This window comes from Nicotiana tabacum, chromosome 16 (assembly GCF_000715075.1).
Source record: "Nicotiana tabacum cultivar K326 chromosome 16, ASM71507v2, whole genome shotgun sequence".
In the NCBI taxonomy this organism is placed as follows: domain Eukaryota; kingdom Viridiplantae; phylum Streptophyta; class Magnoliopsida; order Solanales; family Solanaceae; genus Nicotiana; species Nicotiana tabacum.
Genome location: NC_134095.1, coordinates 31,221,726 through 31,245,513, shown reverse-complemented (window position 1 = coordinate 31,245,513; position 23,788 = coordinate 31,221,726). Strand labels below are relative to the sequence as shown.

Below are 23,788 nucleotides of genomic sequence, written 5' to 3'. Positions count from 1 at the left end.
ATTTAGAGTTGATGGAGGAATAAAGATTAAGCGTAAAAGGGATCGGACATTCCAAATGTAGTGAAGTAGCCGCAGACATACGACCAGTTCATAAATTTATTGCGATGCCAACCATAAATAAGAATTATCAGAGAACTGAACAGCTAGTAGATACATAATTAAATGCCAGTACCAACCATAAATGACAACCTAGTGATAACTAAACAAAGAGCCACTATGATCAAACTAAACTAGTCGTCATCATAATATTAAGGTAGGTCAAGGTCCATTCGGCTTGCAAAGACTAAGCAATCAATCCAGTGGTAGGGTTTCTGCGACACTCGCACAGCATATCCATGTAAAACTGGCACTTGCTTAGGTCACTTCCATTGACGTTAAGACACTGCAAAGGGAAAAGACGCGAAGCTTATTAACAGTTTTGTAGCAATCCCAAAAATTGTAAAATCATTCGTAGACAAAATCAGTGTGCAACCAGCACCTATGTTAATTACTCAGTATTTCAAAGGATCATATGATACAATGATATAATCTCTCAAACAAACATATATAATAGTACCACTGATTTAATAATTCATATCTTCCACAAGCAAAATCCATCAGAAGCAATAGGAAAACATACCTCTTGGAAAGCTTTCACTGGGGCACCACATGCACCCGCATCAATGCTATTTGAAGTCGCAACAGCTGAGGGCGCAGGATCAGTAACCTCATATCTAATCACACGCGGGCCTAACACGGCACTGCCCTATGGCCGACTGCATTTCCACTACCAAAGGCCATTCCTGTTGTTCACCATCAGGATAAGTGTATTGAGAAAAAACTGAGTTTATATTAAAAATGATGTGGCATGACACGTGGATTAGTTAAATGGTCAAAGCGCAACAATTGACTAAGAGGCACGGATGGAGACAGCCACGGGAAGAAGAATTTAAATAGGCGCGAGACGACGTATAGATACGAGTCTCGTACCAATTTAAATTATTTACAGCCAACGGATTAGAAGGCATTGAAGACAAAGATCTGATGACAGAAAGGAGTCCAAATTCATTATTAAATACTTGATACGTTACAAAATTGGTATTTAATAGGAATGATTGTATAACGGCTTATTTAATGTCATTTATTACTCATGATTATATCATTAAAGCTAAGGCTTCATTCCTTTACCTAGAATTATCTATAAAAGGAAGAAGTATCATCATTTGTAAGGACACGGAATACTACTGAGAATTCACTGAAATACACAACTATTTGCTTTTTTACCATCATTCTCAAAAGTATTTTATTTTTGTCTCCTGATTATCAGTAACCAGAATTTCTTTTTAGCTTTGACCAAAGACTCAGATTTTTGGTTAAACAAATTGGTTCCGTTACCGGGAATCTGATAATCTTTCCTTTTAAGCTATATCTTATCTATTGTCGTCACCATGTCAAACAACAACGCCGACAACAATAGTAATAACACATTGGGAAACCATGAGAATCAAATACATCAAAATCAAGATGACGTGGTTCCCTCTCCTCTAAATTCACCACGTCAATCTCGTGAAGGCACTCCTGTTACTGAATCCCGTGCTGATCAACAAGAGCAATCTGAACATTTTGAAGGAGTTACAACTGAAGCTTTGCAAAAGCTAATTGATGCACAGGTCGGCAAAGCTCTTCAGGCACTTGTTAGTCGATTGCCTGCTGCGCCACCCACACCAACTCCTAATAATAATACATTGGAGAATCCCCGTTCTGGTCTTGATAATTCTGGAAACGGAGCAACCCCCAGTGAACCACAAGAAGGGGGACCAGGTAATTTAAATAATTCATATTTGCAAAGTTTAGTACTAACCTTGCAGAAACAGCTTAAGGAACAAAATGAGCGTATTGAACAAATCCCTGGAGTTCCGCCTGTAATAAAAGGAGTAGACATGGACAAATACTCACAACAACCATGGAAGCCTAGTGCTGCTCCCCTTCCAATTCCAAAAAAGTTCAAAATGCCTGACATCCCGAAATATGATGGTACTACAGACCCACGTGACCACGTGACTGCATTTACAACCGGCGTAAAAGGCAACGACTTGACCAAACAAGAAATTGAATCAGTATTGGTCAAGAAATTTGGAGAAACACTCACCAAGGGTGCATTAACCTGGTATTCTCTTTTATCTGAAAATTCTATTAATTCTTTTACTGAGCTTGTAGATTCTTTTATTAAAGCACATTCGGGAGCACAAAAGGTTGAGAAAAGAATGGAAGATATTTTCAAAATCAAACAAGGGGATTCAGAGCTGCTTAGAAACTTTGTTGATAGATTCCAGCGTGAAAGAATGACTCTACCTCGTGTGCCTGACAATTGGGCTGCTATAGCCTTTGCAAGTAATTTAAATGACAAAAGTTCTGAAGCCACGTGACGACTCAAAGAAAGCCTTCGAGAATTTCCTGCAACCACATGGAATGATGTTTACAACAGGTATAGCACGAAGCTGCGAATCGAAGAAGATACCGTACCTAAGCTTCATCATGAAGAAAGGGGCGGTACCCGAAGGTCAGAAACCGAAAAAAGATCAGGTAAAAACAGGTACGATCCATATATGGGACCTGCAGGAAAAGACCCACGGTCGAAACAAGATAGCCAGCAATATGATCAAAAATCGAGGAACCGGGATTCTGGCTCTTCTTCAAAGTTCAGGAATGATCGGAACAGACAAGAATCACGGGATGATGACAGGAGTTTAAAGGCACGATTCGGTGGATATAATTTTAATGTCTCTACCTCTGAGCTTGTAGTTGTTTTAAGAAGCATGGGAGATAAGGTACGGTGGCCAAAAGAGATGCGGTCAAATCCAAGTAGACGCAATCCGGATCATTGGTGCGAATTTCACAACGATCACGGGTACAAAACTTCAGAATGTAGATTCTTGCAGAGTGAAGTGGATCATTTATTGAAGCAAGGGTACCTCACTGAGTTATTTAGTGAGAAAGGAAAACAAGCTTATATGAAAAACAGACAAGAGCCACCACAACCTCCTTCACCCAAGAGGACAATGAATGTCATAAGCGGGGGAGAAGATATTCACGGCGTAACCTACACAACCTCCAACAAGGTTTCTAAGGTAACGATTACACACGGGAAACGGGTGCGGCAGGTCCTTGAAAATGAAAGTATTTCGTTCGATGACGCAGATACCGAAGGAGTGACAACTCCACATAATGACGCACTGGTAATATCTTTACTTGTACATGATACTAATGTAAAACGAGTTTTGATTGATCCAGGGAGTTCTGTAAATATTATATTACTAAGGGTACTACGAGAAATGCAAGCTGAAGACAAAATGATACCCAAGGCGCACACCTTGTCAGGCTTCGACAATTCAAGTGTAGTAACAAAAGGTGAGGTATTTCTAACAACTTTTGCTATGGGTGTTGTGAAGGAAACTAAATTTCAGGTAGTTGATATGGAAATGGCCTACAATATGATCATGGGGAGACCATGGATACACGATATGGATGCTGTCCCATCAACTCTACATCAGGTTATTAAATTCCCATCACCATGGGGAATTTGCCAAATTCGTGGGGATCAGCAGATGGCTAAAAGTGTCAACGCTGTAACAAGTACGAGCGCCGCAAATAAAGAAAAGTAGCAATTACAGGAAACAGTTGAAGGTAAAAAAGATCAAACTTCAACTGAACAGGAAAAGACGGATTTGGACTCAAGACCTGACACAATTCAAGAACCTGAAGAAAATGAAAGCATCAAAACGACAATTGAAGAGCTTGAGGCAGTGATGTTATTTGATCAATGGCCTGAACGGAAGGTTTATGTCGGGGCCAATTTAAGCACGAACATGCGAGGTATGATAATCGAATTTTTAAAAGCTAACTTAGACTGCTTTGCTTGGTCCCACGCTGATATGACAGAGATACCACCAAATGTGATGACTCACAAATTCAATGAGGACCCTTCTTTCACACCAATAAAACAAAATAAACGGAAACAAGGTGCTTTCAAGAACCAGGTGATTCAGGATGAAGTCCAAAAATTATTAAAAATCGGATCAATCCGTGAGGTAAAATATCCTACTTGGTTAGCTAACACGGTGGTTGTACCCAAGAAAAATGGTAAGTGGCGTGTTTGTGTAGATTATACCGATTTAAATAAAGCCTGTCCAAAAGATTCCTTTCCCTTACCGCATATAGACCAACTAATTGATGCAACCGCAGGTCATGAACTTTTAAGTTTTTTAGATGCATACTCGGGATATAATCAAATTAAAATGGATCCTGGTGATGAAGAAAAAACTTCTTTCATCACAGACAGGGGGACTTACTGTTATAAAGTAATGCCCTTTGGCCTCAAAAATGCTGGGGCAACCTATCAAAGGTTGGTCACCAAAATGTTCCAAGAACATTTAGGGAAAACAATGGAGGTATATATAGACGATATGCTCGTCAAAACCCAGCAATCTCATGACCATATTTCTCATCTATCTGTTACTTTTGAAATTTTGCGAAAATTTAATATGAAACTCAACCCAGAAAAATGTGCATTTGGAGTTGCATCAGGTAAGTTTTTGGGTTTTCTTGTTTCTAATCGTGGTATTGAAGTGAATCCTTCTAAGATCAAAGCATTAGAAGAAATCCCGGATATCCTTACTAATAAAAAGGAAGTACAAAGATTAACAGGAAGAATTGCAGCTTTGGGGAGATTTATTTCCAAATCCTCAGAAAGGTGTTTTAAGTTTTTCTCTGCACTTAAAAACAAGATCATTTTGAATGGACTGAAGATTGTCAACAAGCCCTTAGAAATTTGAAAGCTTATTTGTCAAAACCACCGTTGTTGGCAAAACCAAAGGTGGGGGAAAAACTTCTCATTTATCTGGCCGTATCTGAAGTCGCAGTAAGTGCTGTTTTAGTCCGCGAGGACCAAGGTAAACAATCTCCTATTTATTATGTAAGTAAGTCCTTATTGGAAGCTGAGACACGATACCCACAGCTAGAAAAATTAGTATTAGCTTTGATCATGGCATTTAGAAAGTTAAGACCTTATTTTCAATGTCATCCCATTGTTGTAGTTACTACTTTTCCGCTTCGAAATATTTTGCATAAACACGAACTTTCAGGAAGATTAGCAAAATGAGCTATAGAACTAAGTGAGTATGAAGTTATTTATCAACCCACGACCGCTATAAAGTGTCAAGTACTAGCTGATTTCGTGGCTGATTTTAGCCAGGGAATGCATTTAGAAGCAAAAAAAGAATTACTAGTTTTTAATGGTGCGAACCCGGGGACTTGGGTTTTATTCACTGACGGTTCATCTAATGTAAAAGGGGCAGGCCTAGGAATAGTCCTCGTACCACCTGCGGGTGAAACCATTAGACAGGCTATAAAATGTCATTCTATAACTAACAATGAAGCAGAGTATGACGCTGTAATTGCAGGTTTAGAATTGGCACGAGAACTCGGTATAACACAGATTATAATCAAGAGTGATTCACAACTCGTGGTTAATCAGATGCTGGGGACTTATACAGCCAGAGAGTCACGAATGCAAGAATACCTCGCAAAGGTACGAGAGTTAATAAAGCAATTCCAAACTTGGAAAGTAGTGCAGATCCCAAGAGATGAGAATGTAGAGGCAGATGCTTTAGCAAATCTTGCATCCGCAGCAGACGTGGAAAACAATACAGATGCTTCAGTCATACATCTATTTCATTCCGTTCTTGAATCTGATAAAAACGAGGTAAATTTTAATCATCTAACATGGGATTGGAGAAACGAAATTGTTGCCTTTTTACAGCACGGAACCGTGCCTAATGACAAAGGAAAGGCTCACGCGCTTCGCAAAAAAGCTGCACGATATTGTTTATATCAAGGAAATCTTTATCGAAAGATGTTCGGCGGACCACTAGCAAGGTGTCTCGGACCCTCTCAAACCGAATATGTCATGAGAGAAGTACATGAAGGACATTGTGGGAATCACGCAGGAGGACGGTCACTGGTAAGAACGTTAATTCGCACAGGATATTATTGGCCTAAGATGGAAGAAGAGGCAACCAGTTTCGTGTCCAAATGTGATAAATGTCAAAGGTACGACAATAATATGCACAGACCAGCTGAGTTACTACATCCTGTTTTAGCCCCATGGCCCTTTATGAAATGGGGAATGGATATCGTAGGTCCACTTCCACAAGCAAAAGGTCAGGTAAAATTTCTACTTGTACTTAGAGATTATTTCACTAAATGGGTAGAAGCAGGGGCATTTAAACATGTACGAGAAAAAGAAGTTAAAGACTTCATATGGCGAAATATAATATGCCGCTTTGGAGTACCAAAGGAGATCGTGTGTGACAATGGACCACAATTCATTGGAGCTCAAATCACAGAATTTCTTCGAAGTTGGCAGATCAAAAAAATAACGTCTACACCATATCATCCAGTAGGGAATGGACAAGCAGAATCAACTAACAAAGTTATTATCAATAACTTGAAAAAGAGGTTATAAGATTCAAAAGGTAATTGGCCTGAGGTGTTACCTGGAGTATTATGGGCTTATCGTACAACGACCAAAACAGGCACTGGAGAAACACCATTTTCAATGGTTTATGGTACGGAAGCCTTAATTCCAGTTGAAATAGGTGAGCCAAGCACACGATACGATCAGGCAACAGAGGAATCTAATAATGAAGAGATGCGGGTTAGCCTAGATTTACTTGAAGGAAGAAGAGAAGCTTGCTTTGATAAGGATGGCAGCACAAAAGCAAGTAATAGAACGATATTACAATAGGAAAGCACGCCTCAGATTTTTCAAAATTGGGGACTTCGTGCTTAAAAAAGTGTTCCAATCTGCAAAAGCTGCTAACTCAGGAAAGCTAAGTCCAACATGGGAAGGACCGTACAAAGTCCGTGGCATTGCGGGAAAAGGAGCATACCAGTTGGAAACAATGGATGGTAAAGTTTTACCCTCACATTGGAATGCTGTCCACTTAAAAAGATATTACTTTTGAGAAAGTACCTACGGTCAGGTATCATCATGTTAAAATTTCTCTCTTGGTTTATTAATATTTTACTAACGATTTTAGATGCTAGGCAAAATATCCTAACTCGTGCCAAATGATGAGTCACAACCTGCAAGGCAAAATGGAGTATTCTTAAATTCCTAGCCCAGAGTTACAATTAATCTGATGGAAATATACACGAGTTAGGCGGTCTTCATCTATAATCGCACCTTCGGGTCCAGCATATCTTTCTGTTTCAGGAAAAAGGGCCAAAGTAAAAGAAATAAACAAGTGCTCGAGGCTTCATACTTCACCGCTCAAACACTTGGGGGACTACAATATTGTACACAGATACGTGTAGACATGCAGATACGCAGATACGAATATCGAACAATAGAAGTCAAGTGTCGAGAAAAAATTATGAAGTCTTCAGCATTCATGAGAACAACAGAGTCATCTCTCAAACTCATAAACAAAGTCACCTCTCAAACCCTTCTTAATATGTAAAGATAGGGTCATGACTATGTACTGAAACAGGTTATGAAGAAAAACCTTGTTTATTTTATGTTATTTACAAATCTGTTACAAGAAAAACAGTTACGAGAAAGTTGTAGATGTATTGTAATACATGTAACAGTCAAACACTTGTTAAAAGTTTATGAATAAAAACTTGCCAAAGTTGCTTCATACAAAACGTGTGTTTTCCTATTTCTTTCATCGTATTATAACACCATTATGAAGTTGAGACGTCTTCTTCATTAAGTGTCGATAAAATAAAAGGGCCTTCTTTTATAAGCCTCATGTTAATAAGTCATGAGAAGAATCATAAAGCATTTTCAAAGGATAAAAATGCTAAACTACTCTATAAGTCCTAAATAAGTAAGGAAAAGTCAAGAATAAAACACATTGAAGTACTAACAAAACTTCTTAATATAATTAAAAAGACTAAGTAGAAACTTAGTCAATAAAGGTTTATACAAGTGCCCCATTATGATAACTGGGGACTTTCACCAAAAAATCCCTTAAAAACTAAGGGATAAAACCATCATCCAATTGAAGGGGTTAGCACATCAGAAGTTGCAATATTAATTTCACTTTCAGCCACAGGCACGGTGGCAACTTCTGAAGAAGCAGCAACATGAACGGTTTCAGCTGAAGCAGGAATTGTAATCCCAATTGCTGCAGTAGTCACTTCTTCATTTAAAAGTTCTTCTGTTCCAGGAACTTCAAGTGCAAGAGAAGGAGTATCAGTAGACTGTTGGCTTTTCTCGATGGTATCTACGACTTTGGCCAGTTCAGACTGCAAGTCAAAACCTTCTTGAGCAGCTTCCGTCAAAGCATCACGACGAGATTTCAGGAAAGCCCAACTCACCTCTATGTTAAAATTTTCCTCCAGAAGTCCATATTCCTTTTCCCACATAGCAAGATCATTTTTTAAGATTTGGTGTTCAGCTAAATGGGAATCAAGGGAAGCTTCAAGAGAGGCATGAGAACTCTTCAAGGCATGAATCTCGTCAGAAGAAGTCTGTAAGTCAGCCTGAGCTTGAGTTAAGCTTTGCACTAACTCTCCTGCATACTCTTCCTTCCTAGCCAAAAGTGCCTTCAGCTCCCTAACTTCTTCACTAGCCTTGGATAATTGTTCTGACAAAGAGCATTTTAAAAGCTCTTTGTCTCTTTTTAATTGGCTTGAAGAAGCTTTGGCAGTTGCCAGTTCAGAAGCTAAACCACGGTTTTGCTGCTCCAGGAGATTTTTATTTTCTTGCAACTCCTCTATGGTCCCTTGAGCATTCTCAAACTGTTCCTTCCAATTGGTAGCTTCAAGCTGGGCTCCCCTAGCTATTTCTTCAGCCTCGTGGACAGTCTTTTCAGACTCACGGGCTTTTCTTTCCAGTAGGGAAATTCTTCCCATTAATTCCGTGCCAATAAGGTTAGCCTACAGAGATAACTCATAGAAATGAGAGATTGAAGATAATTAAAAAAAAACTTGTTGGTAAGAAGAAAAAATACCTTCAAAGTAGAATGAACTACGTCATTCATCAGAGTTAAGCAGCTATGGCTCTCCATCTTCTTCTTCTCGATATCTCCAATTAGAGGTTCGAGCCAAACATCGGCTCTACCGGTCTTCCTCAAGTGACTATGATTGACAGGAACCTCCAAAGTAACACTTCTCATAGTCATACTTCCACCGCTAGAACCCGACCCTGTACGATGAACAAAGGGAAGAGGAGCAATGGAAGGAATGGAAGGAGAAGATGTAGAAACAGGAATGGAAGGAAAAGATGAAGAAACCAACGCAGGAGCGGAAGTAGGTGCGGTAGAAACTGCTAAGGGAACAGACATAGGAGTGGTAGAAACTGGCAAAAGAACGAAAGTCGTCAAAACTGGTAAAGTAATACTTACGGTTGGCAGAGGAATGGAGGAAATAGGAACAAATGAGGAAAGATGAGCTTCATCAAAAACAGGGCCGAGCTCGCCCCTCCCGAAACCACTGTCAAAAAGATGCTGAATTGACTCATTATTATCTCTTGGTTCGGTGTCCTCGTCAGAATGAATCAAAACAGGCTCGGTGGTGGAGGTTCAGTTAAGGTAAAAACCCCATGGCGTATTAAGCTAGGATGGTATAGATGAATGAGGTGAGAAAAGGTGAAATTGACATTGGCCTTGGAGGATAAATATCTCAAACAAGCCACTGTTCTCCACACTAATGGACCGATTTGGGCTAAACAAATTGTAAAGAAACGACAAAAATCGAGAATAACTGGGTCAATCGGAGGATTAAAACCTAAAGTGAAGGGGTAAGTATAAACAGAAGAATACCCACTTCTAAAAGAAGAAATTCTTTGATTTGGGGAAGGAATTGACATTCGGAGACTATCCTTCCAGTTACAATCTCTTCTTATGGTGGAGATTGTAAGCTCGATTACTATTGTGGGGTAAGTATCGGCTTTTTCTAAATTTGTAATTTGTTTTTGAAGAGACGTTTTGTCACTTTCAAAAGACAAATCGCTGGGAACTATTTCATCAACTGAGGGTTCTTGAGAAGAATCAAGAATTTCCCTACTTTTAGAAGAAGGGGCCTTTGGGATAGAACTCCTTGAAGAAGAAACAGAGGAGCCGCCTCGAGTAGATTCTAACCCTGTTCGAAGCCTACCTCCTCCGCCTCTTCTGTGTCTAACAGGGGCGTTGGGGAATTGATCTAGAATTGGAACTTTTTTACGGTTAGGGTTTGAAGAAGACATTGTTAAGAAGGAAGTGTGTGCTGAAGATTTGTGAAGAAGACAAAGGAAGAAAAAGTTATGTGTAAAATGGGAACCGTCAACCTTAGAAGTGTAATGATGGAAAGCCTATAATAAAGGCAGCTATCACTTCGTAAATAATGAAAATGAAGAAGTCTCGAATAAGGGTGTGAATAGCGGAATCAATTAGAAAATGACACATGGGCAGAACATTAAATGAAAAAGACTACTAAGGTGTTAATACTGTCATGAGCATTAATTGTGGCAAAAATTCCTTTTACATGAAGATCCACTTCCCAATTATTTAATTGATAAAAAAATGGAAAGTGGAGGGACTATCTGTATTGGGAAAAAACTCAGTTTATATTAAAGATGATGTAGCATGACACGTGGATTAGTTAAATGGTCAAAGCGCAACAATTGACTAAGAGGCACGGATGGAGACAGCCACGGGAAGAAGAATTTAAATAGGCGCGAGACGACGTATAGATACGAGTCTCGTACCAATTTAAATTATTTACAGCCAACGGATTAGAAGGCATTGAAGACAAAGATCTGATGACAGAAAGGAGTCCAAATTCATTATTAAATACTTGATACGTTACAAAATTGGTATTTAATAGGAATGATTGTATAACGGCTTATTTAATGTCATTTATTACTCATGATTATATCATTAAAGCTGAGGCTTCATTCCTTTACCTAGAATTATCTATAAAAGGAAGAAGTATCATCATTTGTAAGGACACAGAATACTACTGAAAATTCATTGAAATACACAACTATTTGCTTTTTTACCATCATTCTCAAAAGTATTTTATTTTTGTCTCCTGATTATTAGTAACCCGAATTTCTTTTTAGCTTTGACCAAAAACTCAGATTTTTGGTTAAACAATAAGAGCATTTAGCACATATATTTTAAAGCTAAATTAAAGATAGATAATTCATATTGTCAGAATCTGCTATAGTCTATTTGGAAGATGACCACTAACCATCAGCAAACGAAGAGGCAAGACCTCCTGCTGCAGGTTGACTCTGTACAGGGGCTGGAGGAGGAGCAGGAGAAGCTGCAACATATGGAAATCAATATTCTAAGTCATCAAAATACTTATAATCGGAGTGCAGTCAAAATTGTGGAAGTTATTAATTAATGAGATGACTTGCCAGGCTTCAGTGGGCTCTTCTTTGGCTTGTCGGCAGCAGGACGAGGAGATGACCGAGATGATGACCATGGTAACCAGCTTCCTGCAAAATCAAAGCTTTGGGTGATGAGTATGGGAATATGATCAAGGATTCATCAAGGCCATGGTGTCATTTCTTAAGTACAACAAAGTCTGCAATAATACTACCAATATTTTCCAATTCAAAAAAAATACTACCAATATTTAATATATAGGACTATACAAGAAGATGTAGAACCTTGTCAACTTCTATCCATCTCTCTCAAATTTGTTACTCCCTCCGTTTAAATGAGGTACTTTCCTTTTTAGTCTGTTTCAAAATAAATGACACATTTTTAAATTTGAAAATAATTCAACTTTAAACTCTTTCATTTTACCCATTTACCCTTAATGAGAAACTTTTATAGCAACACAAGTGTCATGGCCCTACAAACTTTTTACCCCTTAAGCTTTTAAGACCACAAGTTTCAAAAGTCTTTTTTTTTTCTTAAACTCCGTACCTAGTCAAACTAACTCATATAATATGAAATGGAGGGAGTACTAAACTTGAATGAATCATCAGTAATTCACAATGTGGCTACATAGTACTACGCATACTCCCTGGTGCCATATATCTTAATTAAATAACCAGAAATTTAGTTTGTAACACCTTCAAATTGTACATGTCGCTAAACAGTTCTACATCAGGAATTTGTATAGTATAACCTAAAATGTTCTCCACTAAGAAGTTCAATAAAGGATTTTCTAACTTAGATATATGATACTCTATAAGATATTAAGGTGTATGATGAGCATATCTTTGTTTTTGAGTATTAAAAAATGTTGTAAGAAGCAAATCTATAGAGTGCAAGTTAAGTATTGATAGGGTAAATGAATATATAAACAATTTCAACAATTCATTACAAATAAATTCATCATACCAATAGCATGTTCTGTGTACCAAAATCTTTTCTGAAGTCCTACCAAAAATAGTTTTTGTTATGCCAAATAAATTTTTAGATATACCAAAAAACACCCGACATGACAATATCAACAGGTTGATATTTGATCTAGAAGTAGCGGCTTAGCATATATGCAATTTACATGGCAGCCATATTTACACTCAACTACACCCTACAAACACCGCATTAATTCACCCGAAAAAAAATAAAATGCAAATAAACAAGACAAAAGTGAACCCAAAAAAAAAAGTTAAAAGGAAAATCAGGAAGTACAGACCTCCGCCACCGGAGCTCCGACCACTGGAACTCCAACCACCGCCACCACTTCGGCGAGGCATGATTTTCAGAACGCACGGAGAAGAGCTGTTAAGGAAGAAACTAAGAAAAAAACTGGTAGTGAAATAGCCAGGTTCGGGGGGCTTGTGGTTTAATTTATATATGGGAGGTGGGGCCGGGTGTGACTTGGGGAACAAGACGGCTTTCCCACGTGTAGGGTTTTCTTCTAGAATATTTATTTTTACACTTTGTCCGTGGAATACTCTATTGTATACTCGTATTTTTCTGACCCATTCATAGACAAACTAAACAAAAAGGAGTCCTAAACTATTTAGGCCTACAAAACGGATCTAATTAAAAAATTGGTTTATCTGGTCAAACATTTTTTCAATTTTTTTTAGTTCATTTATATAATATGTTAGATTGCTTTTATTTATTGTCTTTTCATACCAAGTGAATGATTATAGAGACAGTGAATATAGAGATTCATATAATAATTCTCAAATACAACATTAGAGTTTTTTCTAATTTAATTTATTGTATCATATCACCAAAACTACGGAGAGTTTCCAGCACAGGGATGTAAAAGATTTACTAAAACCATTAGGAATTTTTTTCCTCGTTCCTTTTGAGCAAAATTCAAAAAAGTGGGTCGTAGTTTTTGTTTAAGAAAGTCGTTTACTTTATTAGTTTGACTTTTGCTTAAACACATCTGTGATAGGATAGTTGTATACGATCAAAATCGTACGCCTCCGATTTGTAGGCTCGAGGGTCCGTCCTAGACCCGAGTCCGGGCGAGGTCGAGTTCGAAATTGCCTGACTAGATTTGAGCTCGAAAACAGAGTGCAGTGCCCGAAAGATAGGAGTTCGAGGAAAATTGGGGCCAAGTATGCTCGACCCCGAAATAGTATCGTTATAGATTTGTACTAGAATGAGCTAGATTCCTGCCACATCCCCAAAGTCATGGCGCAAATCTCGGAATAGAGTTGTACGATTCCGTATTAGGCGGTTAGACAATGTACCAAGAATATTCCTTATTGTAAATAGAAATATTCCTTATTTAGGGTTCCCCTATTATATAAAGGGGACCCCAATCATTTGTAACATTATCTAATCATTGAGAAAAGAATATACTCTCTACTTTTTTGCCTACTGTTCATCAGAATTGTCCTTAACTCTAATGTTCTTACTTTATTTTTCTTACTTAATTGTTCTTATTGTTCTAAGCCCACCTCAAAGTCACTAAGCTCGAGGTCACTGCTGTTGAGTAAAACTGGTTTGATTTACTTGCCTCATTCATTTCTACTTCATATTTTTTTATTATTAATTGGTATTGAATTAAATCACATATCTTTAAAACCATAAATCAAGTTTAATTGTTACTCGTATTTTCGAGGTAAATAGTTTGGCGCCCACTGTGGGGCTAAAGATAATAGTGATTATTTTTTTTTACTGATTCTCATTACACACGTTGTTTTTACACTTTTTCTTGTCAAGATTTTTTTATTCTCAGGCTGAAACATGTCTAGCACACAAAACGCACCTGTTTATGACAACGAATGTCTCATAGAAAGCAACAGTATAAGGGTCGATGTACCACCAATAAACCCTGAGGAAGTGCTAAATATGGAGCTAGTTGATATCAATTCACATAACGCTCTAAACGCGGATTCAAGCACAGACCCCGTAGGGAATGAACACATGGAAGCCCGATCTGGTGGCCAAGGAGCACGAGAAATAGAAATGGGGGAATCAGCCTCCAAGTGATATTCGAGATGCTGCAAGCTCAGCAAATCGCCATCGCTCAACTTCAAAGTCAGAATAAGACTCCGAGCGTAGCTGAACATGAAAATATGACATGCTAAACAATAACTAGAGAGATCGAAAGGAAATAACTCGGGGACTGATCCCACTATTATGAGGATGCTCGAAGAGCTCGCCAAGAGGATCGAGTCTGGAGAAAAGAAGATTGAGAAAACTGACAAAAAGATGGAGACTTACAACTCCCGTGTTGATCAAATATTGGGGGCTCCTCCGGTCTTGAAAGGTTTAGATGCTAAAAAGTTCATACAAAAACCATTCCCCCTCGAGTACGATTCCGATGCCCATTCCCAAGAAGTTTTGCATGCCCTATATACCTAAATATAACGGTACAACCGACCCTAACGAAAACATTACTTCATACACTTGTGGGATCAAAGGAACTGACTTGAATGACGATGAAATCGAGTCAGTGTTATTGAAAAGATTTGGGGAAACACTATCAAAGGAGCTATGATCTGGTATAACAACTTAGCTCCTAACTCTATTAATTCATTTGCTATGTTAGCAGACGCCTTCGTGAAAGCACACGCTGGGTCCATAAAGGTGGCCACGAGAAAATCAGACGTCTTCAAGATAAAACAGAGGAACGACGAGATGCTAAGAGAGTTCGTGTTCCGGTTTCAGATGGAAAGAATGGAATTACCACCGGTCTCTGATGACTGGGCAGTACAGGCCTTTATGCAGCATTTGAATGAAAGGAGCTTGATCACATCTCGACAGTTGAAACCAAATTTGATCGAATATCTAGCCATGACATGGTCGGATGTGCACAACCGTTACCAGTCAAAAATTAGGGTCGAGGACGACCAGTTGGGAGCCCCCTCGGGTTCAATTAATCCTAATAGATTCTCAGCCAATCCGCCGAGGGACACAGATCGGGAATCAAGATTTATCAAAGAACGGTATCAGTCATACGCTGATCGAAGGAATAACAGCCCAAGCCGCAACACTCCTCGGAGCGATCGGAAAAACGATCAAGGTTAAAGTTCTTGGGGACTCATGAGTAAGAGCGGGTTCAAACATACCGACCCCGCAGAGGCTCTCCGATTATCAAAGTACAACTTCAACATAGATGCGTCGGGGATTGTCTCAGCTATTGGGAGAATCAAAGACACCAAGTGGCCCAGGCCTATACAAACCGATCCTTCTCAAAGAAACCCGAACTTGATGTGCAAGAATCATGGCACATATGGTCATCGAACATAAGATTGCAAACAATTGAGGGAAGAAATGGCTCATTTGTTCAACGAGGGCCACCTTCGAGAATTCTTAAGTGATCGGGCTAAGAATCACTTCAGGGAGAGAGATGCAAGGAAAAATAAACAAGAAGAACCACAACTTGTAATCCACATGATCATTGGCAGATTCGATGTCCCTCAACGACCTATGTTCAAGCTCACCAAAGTATCAATCACCAGAGAAAAAACGGACTCGGACTATGTGCTCGAGGACATCTTATCATTCTGTGATGAGGAAGCAGAAGGCATATCTCAGCCTCACAACTACGCCATGTTAATCTCTATCCTTTTGAATAAAATTCAAGTTAAACGTGTTTTAATGGTTCCAGGTAGCTCAACAAACATAATCAGATGAGGGTCGTGGAACAACTCGGCTTACAAGATCAGATTGTACCTGCATCCCGAGTCCTGAATGGCTTCAACATGGCAAGCGAAACGACAAAGGAAGAAATTATCTTGCCAGTGAATGTAGCCGGGACCATACAAGATACGAAGTTCCATGTCATCGAGGGTGACATAAGGTATAACTTACTCCTCGAGAGACCGTGGATACACAACATGAGGGCAATGCCTTCAACTCTTCACCAGATGATGAAGTTCCCAACAGAGGAAGGAGTAAAAATAGTCTACGCGGAGCAACATGCTTCCAAAGAGAAGTTTGCAATCGAGGAAGTGGTGCCGATACCAGAGCCTCAGGCCTTGGAGAAATCGAGCACCAAAGATAAGCAGACAACTAAATAGCAATCACAAACCCTAACCTCGATGGAGTCGGAGCAACAGGTAATCGAAGACGAAGAAGAGGATTTCCTTACTCCTCGAACCTTTGTAGTTATCAAAGAGTCTTATGCAACCAAATTAACTATCGAGGAGCTGGAGCAGGTCATCTTGACCATATACCTGGGAACGGGAAAAAGGTATACCTAGGAACGGGATTGACCCCCGAACTCAGGAAAAACTCATTCAATTTCTTATTGATAATATGGATTGCTTTGCTTGGTCCTATTTAGATATGACAGAGATTCCACCAGAAATCACCACGCATTGGCTAAGCATTGATCCCAGGTTCAAATAGGTAAAATAAAAAAGGAGGCCTCAGTCCGAGGTAAAGCATGCTTTCATAAAGGACGAGGTAACCAAACTTCTTAAAATAGGTGTGACGACCCGGCCGATCGTCTTAAGAATTAACGCCCCGATCTCCTATTAACTGCTTTCCCCATATTTATTTCTGTTATTTTGATTTGTCAGGATGTTCGGTTTTGAGTTTCAGAGAGTTTTGGGACACTTAGTCCCTAAATGAGAGCTTAAGTGTTGGAAAATTGATCGTAGTCGGAACAATATGAAGACGGTCTCGGAATGGAAATCCGATGGTTCCGTTAGCCCCGTTGGGTGATTTTGGGCTTAGGGGCATGTTCGGATTGTGTTTTGGAGGTCCATAGCTAATTTAGGCTTTAAATGCCGAAAGTTAAATTTTTGAAGTTTCCGGTTCGATAGTGAGATTTTGATAGGAGGGTCGAAATGGAATTACGGAAGTTGGAGTAGCTCCATAGTGTTTAATGTGATGTGTATGCAAAATTTTAGGTCATTCGGACGAGGTTTGATAGACGTTTTGATCGAAAGCATATTTTTAGATTTTTTGGAATTCTTAGGTTTGAATCCGATGAAAAATAGGTGTTTTGATGTTGTTTTGAGCGTTTCGAAGGTTGGAGCAAGTTTGAATGAAGTTATGGGATATGTTTGTAGGTTTGGTTGAGGTCCCGGGGGCGTTAGCTAAGTTTATTCTATTTATGACTGATTATTTTTCTAAGTGGGTAGAAGCACAGGCCTTCGAGAAGGTCCGAGAAAAGGAAGTTATCGACTTTATCTGGGACCATATTATATGCCGATTCGGGATACCCGCCGAGATTGTATGCGACAATGGAAAGCAATTCATCGGCAGCAAGGTAACAAAGTTCTTCGATCATGGGTACGGTTCCCGTAGCATGGTCACGATACGTAAATCACATTCGGGTGTGCATTTTATGTGACCCGACCATAACTTCGAACATTAATTAAAATAAACATGTTGTAAATTGTGGGTGCATTTCATGTGACGCGATTCGTAATATGTACAAAAACAACAAGTGCACGATATCGTGACTCGTTCAAATAAATTCCATAAGTCCTAAAAAAATGGTTATAAAGTTAAAAATGCACAATAGGTTTAAAACATGTAATAAATCAGATAATTGGGCCAATTATTAATAGTTGAGCGACCGTGCTGAAACCACGAAACCCGAAAATGCCTAACACCTTCTCTCGGGTTAAAAAAATTTCTTACCCAATCTTTTGTGTTCGCAGACCAAAAATAGAGTCAATTTTCCTCGATTTGGGATTTTAAAATAAACCGGTGACTTGAGACACCATAAATTATTCAAAGTGATGACTCTGATTAAATAAATAGTCCCATTTCGAATAATATTACTTAAATTGGAAAAACTCTATTATATCCTCTTCGGGTGTAAAAAGGAGGTGTGACAGCTCTGGCGACTCTGCTGGGGATAAGAACCCAGAACTTCTGGTTCAGGGTTCAGAATTTAAGCTTAGAATAGCTGTTATGATTGGCTTTTATGATTGTCTGATTTTTACATGTTTGAGCCTAATGTGCTAAATATTTTTTTTACCGCTTTGATATTGTGTGAACTGTATATAAACTACTACGAAACCCTTTTTCTCTTTGTGTCTTCTAAAATCTTCTGGGAAGCGTGCGCTTCGTGTGGCGTCTTTTCTGTTAGAGTCATATCCTAAATTTATAATGAGGTTCGGATAAGTTGCAAAGCCGGTGAAGCTTCTGTATTCCCGGTACGCTGCCTCTCCCCCTCCCGGCTCGAGTTGTCCGCTCGGGTAAGCCAGGTCTAGAACAATACATCCTAGAATTTAAACCTAGAATAACATAGCCTCATGCCGGATCCCTAGTAGGAACGTTTTGTTTGTATCACATGCATTTGACTTTGGGTACTCAACACAGGGGTTGGGTCCATCTAGGACAGGTGTACCCAATTTAAAGGACCATCCTGATGCATCTTGCGTGCTACTTGCATATCTATTTGTTTCGGCTTGCAAGTTGACTGCTTCTAGGGAAAGAAAAAATAAAAAAAATCAAAGAAAGAATAAAAAAGAAAAGAGATTTAGAGGTAGGTATTTGAATTATCCTGAAACTCTGCCGAAATTTTGAAAAAAAAAGAAGAGAAAAAGTCATTTCAAATTAAGTCATATTTTCCCATTGCATCAAAACTGGACGAACTACGCGGGTCTGATTCTCACCGGATGTGAGATACGTAGGCAAACCTCATCGGTTCCGGCCCCCAATTTTCAAAAAAATAAATCTAAAAATATTTTGTTTTACTTCATTCTTTAGAAAATTGTTTCTTTTAGACCCCAATTTTTCAAAAATCCAAAAATATTTTCCTTTAGTTCCTTCTATTGAAAAGTCTTTCTTTGAGACCCCAATTCTTTTTAAAAAACATCCAACAATATTTTCTTTTAATTTCTTCTAAAAATCCAAAAATATTTTCATTCTTTTTTAGAAGTTTTTCTTTCGGAAATTGAAAAGAAAATTCAAGATTGTGATGACCCAAAATGTCATCTTTAATTTAAATAATTATCTCGGTATTTTAAGACCTTGAAAAGTGCTATCAATAAATCCTCGACTTGCGTGCGTGTCACACCTCCTTTTCACCTACACCCCGCAAAGGGCATGAATGAGTTTTTACAATTAAAGGACAATCGGAATGTGATTTAATTATTAATTATTTAGAGTCGCCACTTGGAATATTGATGGTGTCCCAAGTCACCGGTTGAATCCCGAACCGAGGAAATTTATGACTCTGTTAACAGTCCGCGAACCAGAAATCCGAGTAAGGAATTCTCTTAACCCGGGAGAAGGTGTTAGGCATTCCCGGGCTCCGTGGTTCTAGCACGGTCGCTCAACTGTTGTATTTGATTTTATCTGATTTTAACACATGCTAGCTTATGTGCCTTTTATTTAATTTTGAACCGCTTTTATTATAATTATTTTTTTAAAAAAAGAATTGCAACGTCGTGAAATGTGTCTCGAACCATGTCGCAATCAATGCACCCGTGGTTGTTAATACATTTTTGACTCCGTTGAGATTTGGATTTGGGTCGCATCAATGCGCACCCGAGTTTTAAGAATGTAATTTTATTAAAATCGTGCTTAAAGCAACTACGCCTTTAAATTTGCGCATGCCATGGAGAATTCAACTAATGGCACACCTCCACTTCTAAAGGATTAAAATTAATTAAGTGAGGGCCATGAGAATTTGCTAAATGGCACGCCTCGAAATCTACTCAACTAAACGAATTGAAGATATTCATATTTAAAGCTAATTCGAAATTTAATACCACAACTACGTCACGGGAGCCGTACCCGTAGCTATGATGATTTATTTAATTAACGTGCCTAAAACAAGCTACGACTAGTCTAAAACACAACTTATGTTGCCAAGTAAAAAAAACATTTTTAAGGAATTAATCTTACATAAACAAAAATAACATTGCACCAAAAAGATGATAAAAAAACATACGAAGCCCAACTTAAATAACAGTAAAAAAAAACATCCAACTATTAGCATGATAAATATACAGAAACAAACCATAAAACAATTAATCAATAGGATTAGGAAGAAACCCATTGTACCTGATAGTGTAGATTCCATAGCAAAAGCATTAAAACTTTCTATTCCAGTGTCATCACAATCTCTCATTCTCAGAAGCACACAACAAAACATTTAAGCCAAATAATTTTCCATGTCTTGATCTAGTATACAACTCCAAGTGAGATTTATAGCAGAATAAAGCCGACAAAACTTGAGCAACGAACAACAAAAATGGCTTGGACGCCTTTGACCGGAAATTCGAACGGCAATCTCGACCGACCTTAGCTAAACCTTGACTGCTGGAGTTATTTTGGAGTTGCTTTTCATGGTGTTTTTCAGCAGGTATAAGAGTGATTTACAGCTGGTTTACATGGTGTTCTTTAGCTGGATCCCTGCCGTCAAAATGGAGTGGAAGGTGGTCGTTTTGAACTATTTTCACCGCAGTTGAGGGGTTGTTTTAGGATATGGTATGAGAGTTAGGCTAGGGGAGAAGAGAGAAGTGGTAAATGGCTAAGCATGGCTACCAGCCTGCCAGCTCGCCGGAGAAGATGACGGTATTGGGTGGTTCAGTAGTGGAGGAACAATGGCGCTAGGGTCTGTCTAAAGTTCCATGAAGAAGATGAAGATCGTGGGGTCTCTAGCATGTGTATTGCGGCTGATTTTCCATTGTCTTAGGTCTTTTTCGCTTTTTGTTCGCTACTTCTTCTAATTTTGTCCAAAAGACGATGAAAAGGGTCCGGCTCTTCTGAAAAGTTGCGCAGCTTTTATCTCTATCCCCCTCGTTTCTTTTCATCCGTGTTTTATATAGTATCTATTCTAGGGTTTTTGGGTAGGGTTTTTAGGTTAAGGGGTATGGGCCTAGGAATTATGGGCTTGTCAATTGTGGGCTAGGTCCAAAATTAGACCTGAAAATGGGTTGCTCGAGCCCAAGCTCTATTCCTTCGCTGCGAACGATATTAAAAATATGGGCCCATTTATTAACTAGCCCTACTATTAAAATAATTATTAAAACTAAACTAACCATTAAACAAATCTATTTTTGTATTTTCAAACATTATTTTAAAAATAAAAATACGAAACATTATATTAAAAATAAAAATACGATACTATATATATATATATATATTTTAGATTAAAAATGACTACAAAATATTAATGAACTTATTTTTTGTAATTTTTGTTTTCTTGTACTAAAATAAAGTAAAATAGTCAAAATTACTTAAAATATCTATATTATGCCTAAATTAAATATTTTACGCTAATATATAAAAGATCTTGGGGAGGGTCAAAAATCACATGTCTACAGCTGCCCCTCTTTGACTGGAAACGTACAGAGTTTTCAGACAAAGACTGACTAGACAAGTTTTTGACCCGACCCTTATTTGGAGAGACTAAGACTAAGAGAGAAGGGAGTGTGACCGAGCTCTGGCATTTGAGCTGCCTACATATCCTTGGCTATAAAGGAATCAGGCCACGTGTAGTTCAGAGATGAGTGAGATGACGGAGTATGCCGAGGTGGAGATCTGGTCGAGGTGCCGTTCCGTCGAGGTTTCGGTCTGGTGATCCCTGTTATTACATCAAAATCAAAAGATGAAAAAGACTAGCTAAGCCTATCGACCACGAGCTACAAGATTCTTATCTATAAATCTTCTGAAGCTTGATCTTGAGTCTTGAATGGTTCTTCATGCAGACTTTAGATTTGAACCTTGACACTTGTTAGCTGCAGGTGCTAGCTCATTCTTCTACAGCTTTTGGGTCAGGACCGGTCATGTAGTGCTTGTGACCTCGGCCATGTCTTGAGCAGCTCACATCCTTCATCAACTTATGAATTGCATTCTGAATTGAATTCCCTTTTTTTTCCAGGTGGGCGCCTGATTGCGGAACCTGAACTGTCTTCCCTTGTTACTTGACACTATTTTCCCTTACACTTTGAACCATTTTCCCTGAAACTCGAACTGTCTTCCTTCGAAACCGTCTTCCCTAGAAACTTGAGTTGTTTTCCCTTGTTCTCCAGGTGGGCGCCCTATTTTCTAGGCGGGTTCCTGATTTCCGAAACTTGAATTGTATACCTCTGTTCTTCAGGCGGGTTCCTGACTTCAAAAAGACAAAGAAATCGATTGATAACTAAAAATTTGAATTGTATCACCTCTGTTCTACAGGCGGGCTCCTGATTACTGAAACTTGAATTGTATGTCTCTATTCTCCAGGCGGACTCCTGACTTCCGAAACTTGAAATTGAATGTATCACCTCTGTTATTCAGGCGGGCTCCTGACTACTGAACTTGAACTGAGTGTATTCCTCTGTTATCCAGGCGGGCTCCTAACTCTATTATACAGGCGGGCTCCTAACTTCCGAAACTTGAATTGTATGCCTCTGTTCTTTAGGCGGGCTCCTGATTGCTGAATTTGAAATTGAATGTATTCCTCTATTATCCAGGCGGGTTCCTGACTTCACAAAAATAGACAAAACAAAGAAAACTTTCTGCCCCAGTTTAGAAACTGGGTGTTTGTTACCACATACTAATAAGAACTAAAACTTGAATTGTGATAAGACTGAAATGCAACTTTTAAAAATTTAAAGACTAAAATGTATCTTAAAATTTAAAATTTATCTTAGGCGAAAAATTCATCAGACTAAGATTTTTATCTTAGGTGAAATATTCGACACACTAAGATTTTTATCTTTATCTTAGGTGAAAAATTCATCAGACCAAGATTTTCATCTTAGGTGAAAGATTCGACTGACTAAGATTTATCTTTATCTTAGGTGAAAAATTCATCAGACTAAGATTTCCATCTTAGGAGAAAGATTCAACAGACTAAGATTTTTATCTTTATCTTAGGTGAAAAATTAATCAGACTAAGATTTTCATCTTAGGAGAAAGATTCAACAGACTAAGATTGTGACTCTAGGAGATAATTCATCAGACTAGGTCCATTTTTGTGTGATCTCAGGAGGAAAATTCATCAGACTGAGATTTTGACTCTAGGAGATAATTCATCAGACTAGGTCCACTTTTGTGTGATCCCGGCTTTCTTAATTTTCCAAATTCCAACTTCCTTTCTTTTCAAATTCTGCCTTCTTTTCTTGTTCCCAAATTAGGTCTTCCTTTTTTTTTTCAACTTCTGTCTTCCCCTTCTTTAAATTATGCCTTCCTTTCTTTTTCCTCAAATTCTGCCTTCCATTCTTTTTTCCAACTTCTGCCTTTATCTAAATTATGCCCTCCTTTCTTTTCCAACTTCTGCCTTTATCTTTTTCCAAATTATGCCTTCCTTTTGTTTTTCCAACTTTTGCATTTATCTTAGGTGAAAGATTCATCAGACTAAGATTTTTATCTTAGGTGAAAAATTCAACAGACTAAGATTTCTTTATCTTAGGTGAAAGATTCAACAGACTAAGATTTCTTTATCTTAGGTGAAAAATTCATCAGACTAAGATTTC

General features: G+C 38.5%; 2 protein-coding genes across 8 annotated transcripts; both read right to left on the bottom strand.

Annotated features, from left to right (window-relative positions):
• Positions 1-56: 56 nt before the first annotated feature.
• LOC142170661 (uncharacterized) lies at positions 57-21,341 on the bottom strand. Of its 7 annotated transcripts, none has more exons than XR_012699969.1 (6): positions 20,388-21,323; positions 12,631-12,716; positions 11,396-11,476; positions 11,224-11,298; positions 620-782; positions 57-382 (listed from the first exon to the last, which is right to left on the bottom strand). XR_012699969.1 is itself a non-coding variant. In XM_075232699.1 (5 exons), exons 2-5 carry the CDS (start codon positions 12,689-12,691, stop codon positions 1,664-1,666), a joined length of 453 nt encoding a protein of 150 aa, XP_075088800.1. In that variant the 5' UTR covers positions 12,692-12,716; positions 20,388-21,341; the 3' UTR covers positions 789-1,663. The 7 variants fall into 7 exon arrangements, 4 of the variants coding, with proteins under 4 accessions (XP_075088800.1, XP_075088801.1, XP_075088798.1 ...); XR_012699970.1 differs by lacking the exons at positions 57-382; positions 620-782 and adding exons at positions 789-1,755; positions 1,841-1,899 and having other exon boundaries at positions 20,388-21,336; XR_012699968.1 differs by lacking the exon at positions 12,631-12,716 and having other exon boundaries at positions 20,388-21,313.
• On the bottom strand, positions 7,913-11,207 carry LOC142170660 (uncharacterized). The gene is made up of 2 exons (XM_075232696.1): positions 9,003-11,207; positions 7,913-8,928 (listed from the first exon to the last, which is right to left on the bottom strand). The coding sequence occupies exons 1-2, from the start codon at positions 9,333-9,335 to the stop codon at positions 8,041-8,043; spliced, it is 1,221 nt and encodes a 406-aa protein (XP_075088797.1). The 5' UTR covers positions 9,336-11,207; the 3' UTR covers positions 7,913-8,040.
• Positions 21,342-23,788: the final 2,447 nt, after the last annotated feature.

Bases quoted from the DNA above. Each gene is read 5' to 3' on its own strand.
- LOC142170660 (XM_075232696.1), bottom strand. From the start codon at position 9,335: ATGTCTGTTCCCTTAGCAGTTTCTACCGCACCTACTTCCGCTCCTGCG. The intron at 8,929-9,002 runs GTATTTTTTCTT...TTATCTCTGTAG, and splicing joins TAGTTCATTCTACTTTGAAG to GCTAACCTTATTGGCACGGA.
- LOC142170661 (XM_075232697.1), bottom strand. From the start codon at position 20,478: ATGTTTTGTTGTGTGCTTCTGAGAATGAGAGATTGTGATGACACTGGA. The intron at 11,299-11,395 runs GCAAGTCATCTC...CATATGTTGCAG, and splicing joins GAAGAGCCCACTGAAGCCTG to CTTCTCCTGCTCCTCCTCCA. The intron at 1,900-11,223 runs GTTAGTGGTCAT...CTTTTATTACAG, and splicing joins TGCCTCTTCGTTTGCTGATG to GCGGAACTCCAGGGATTTGT.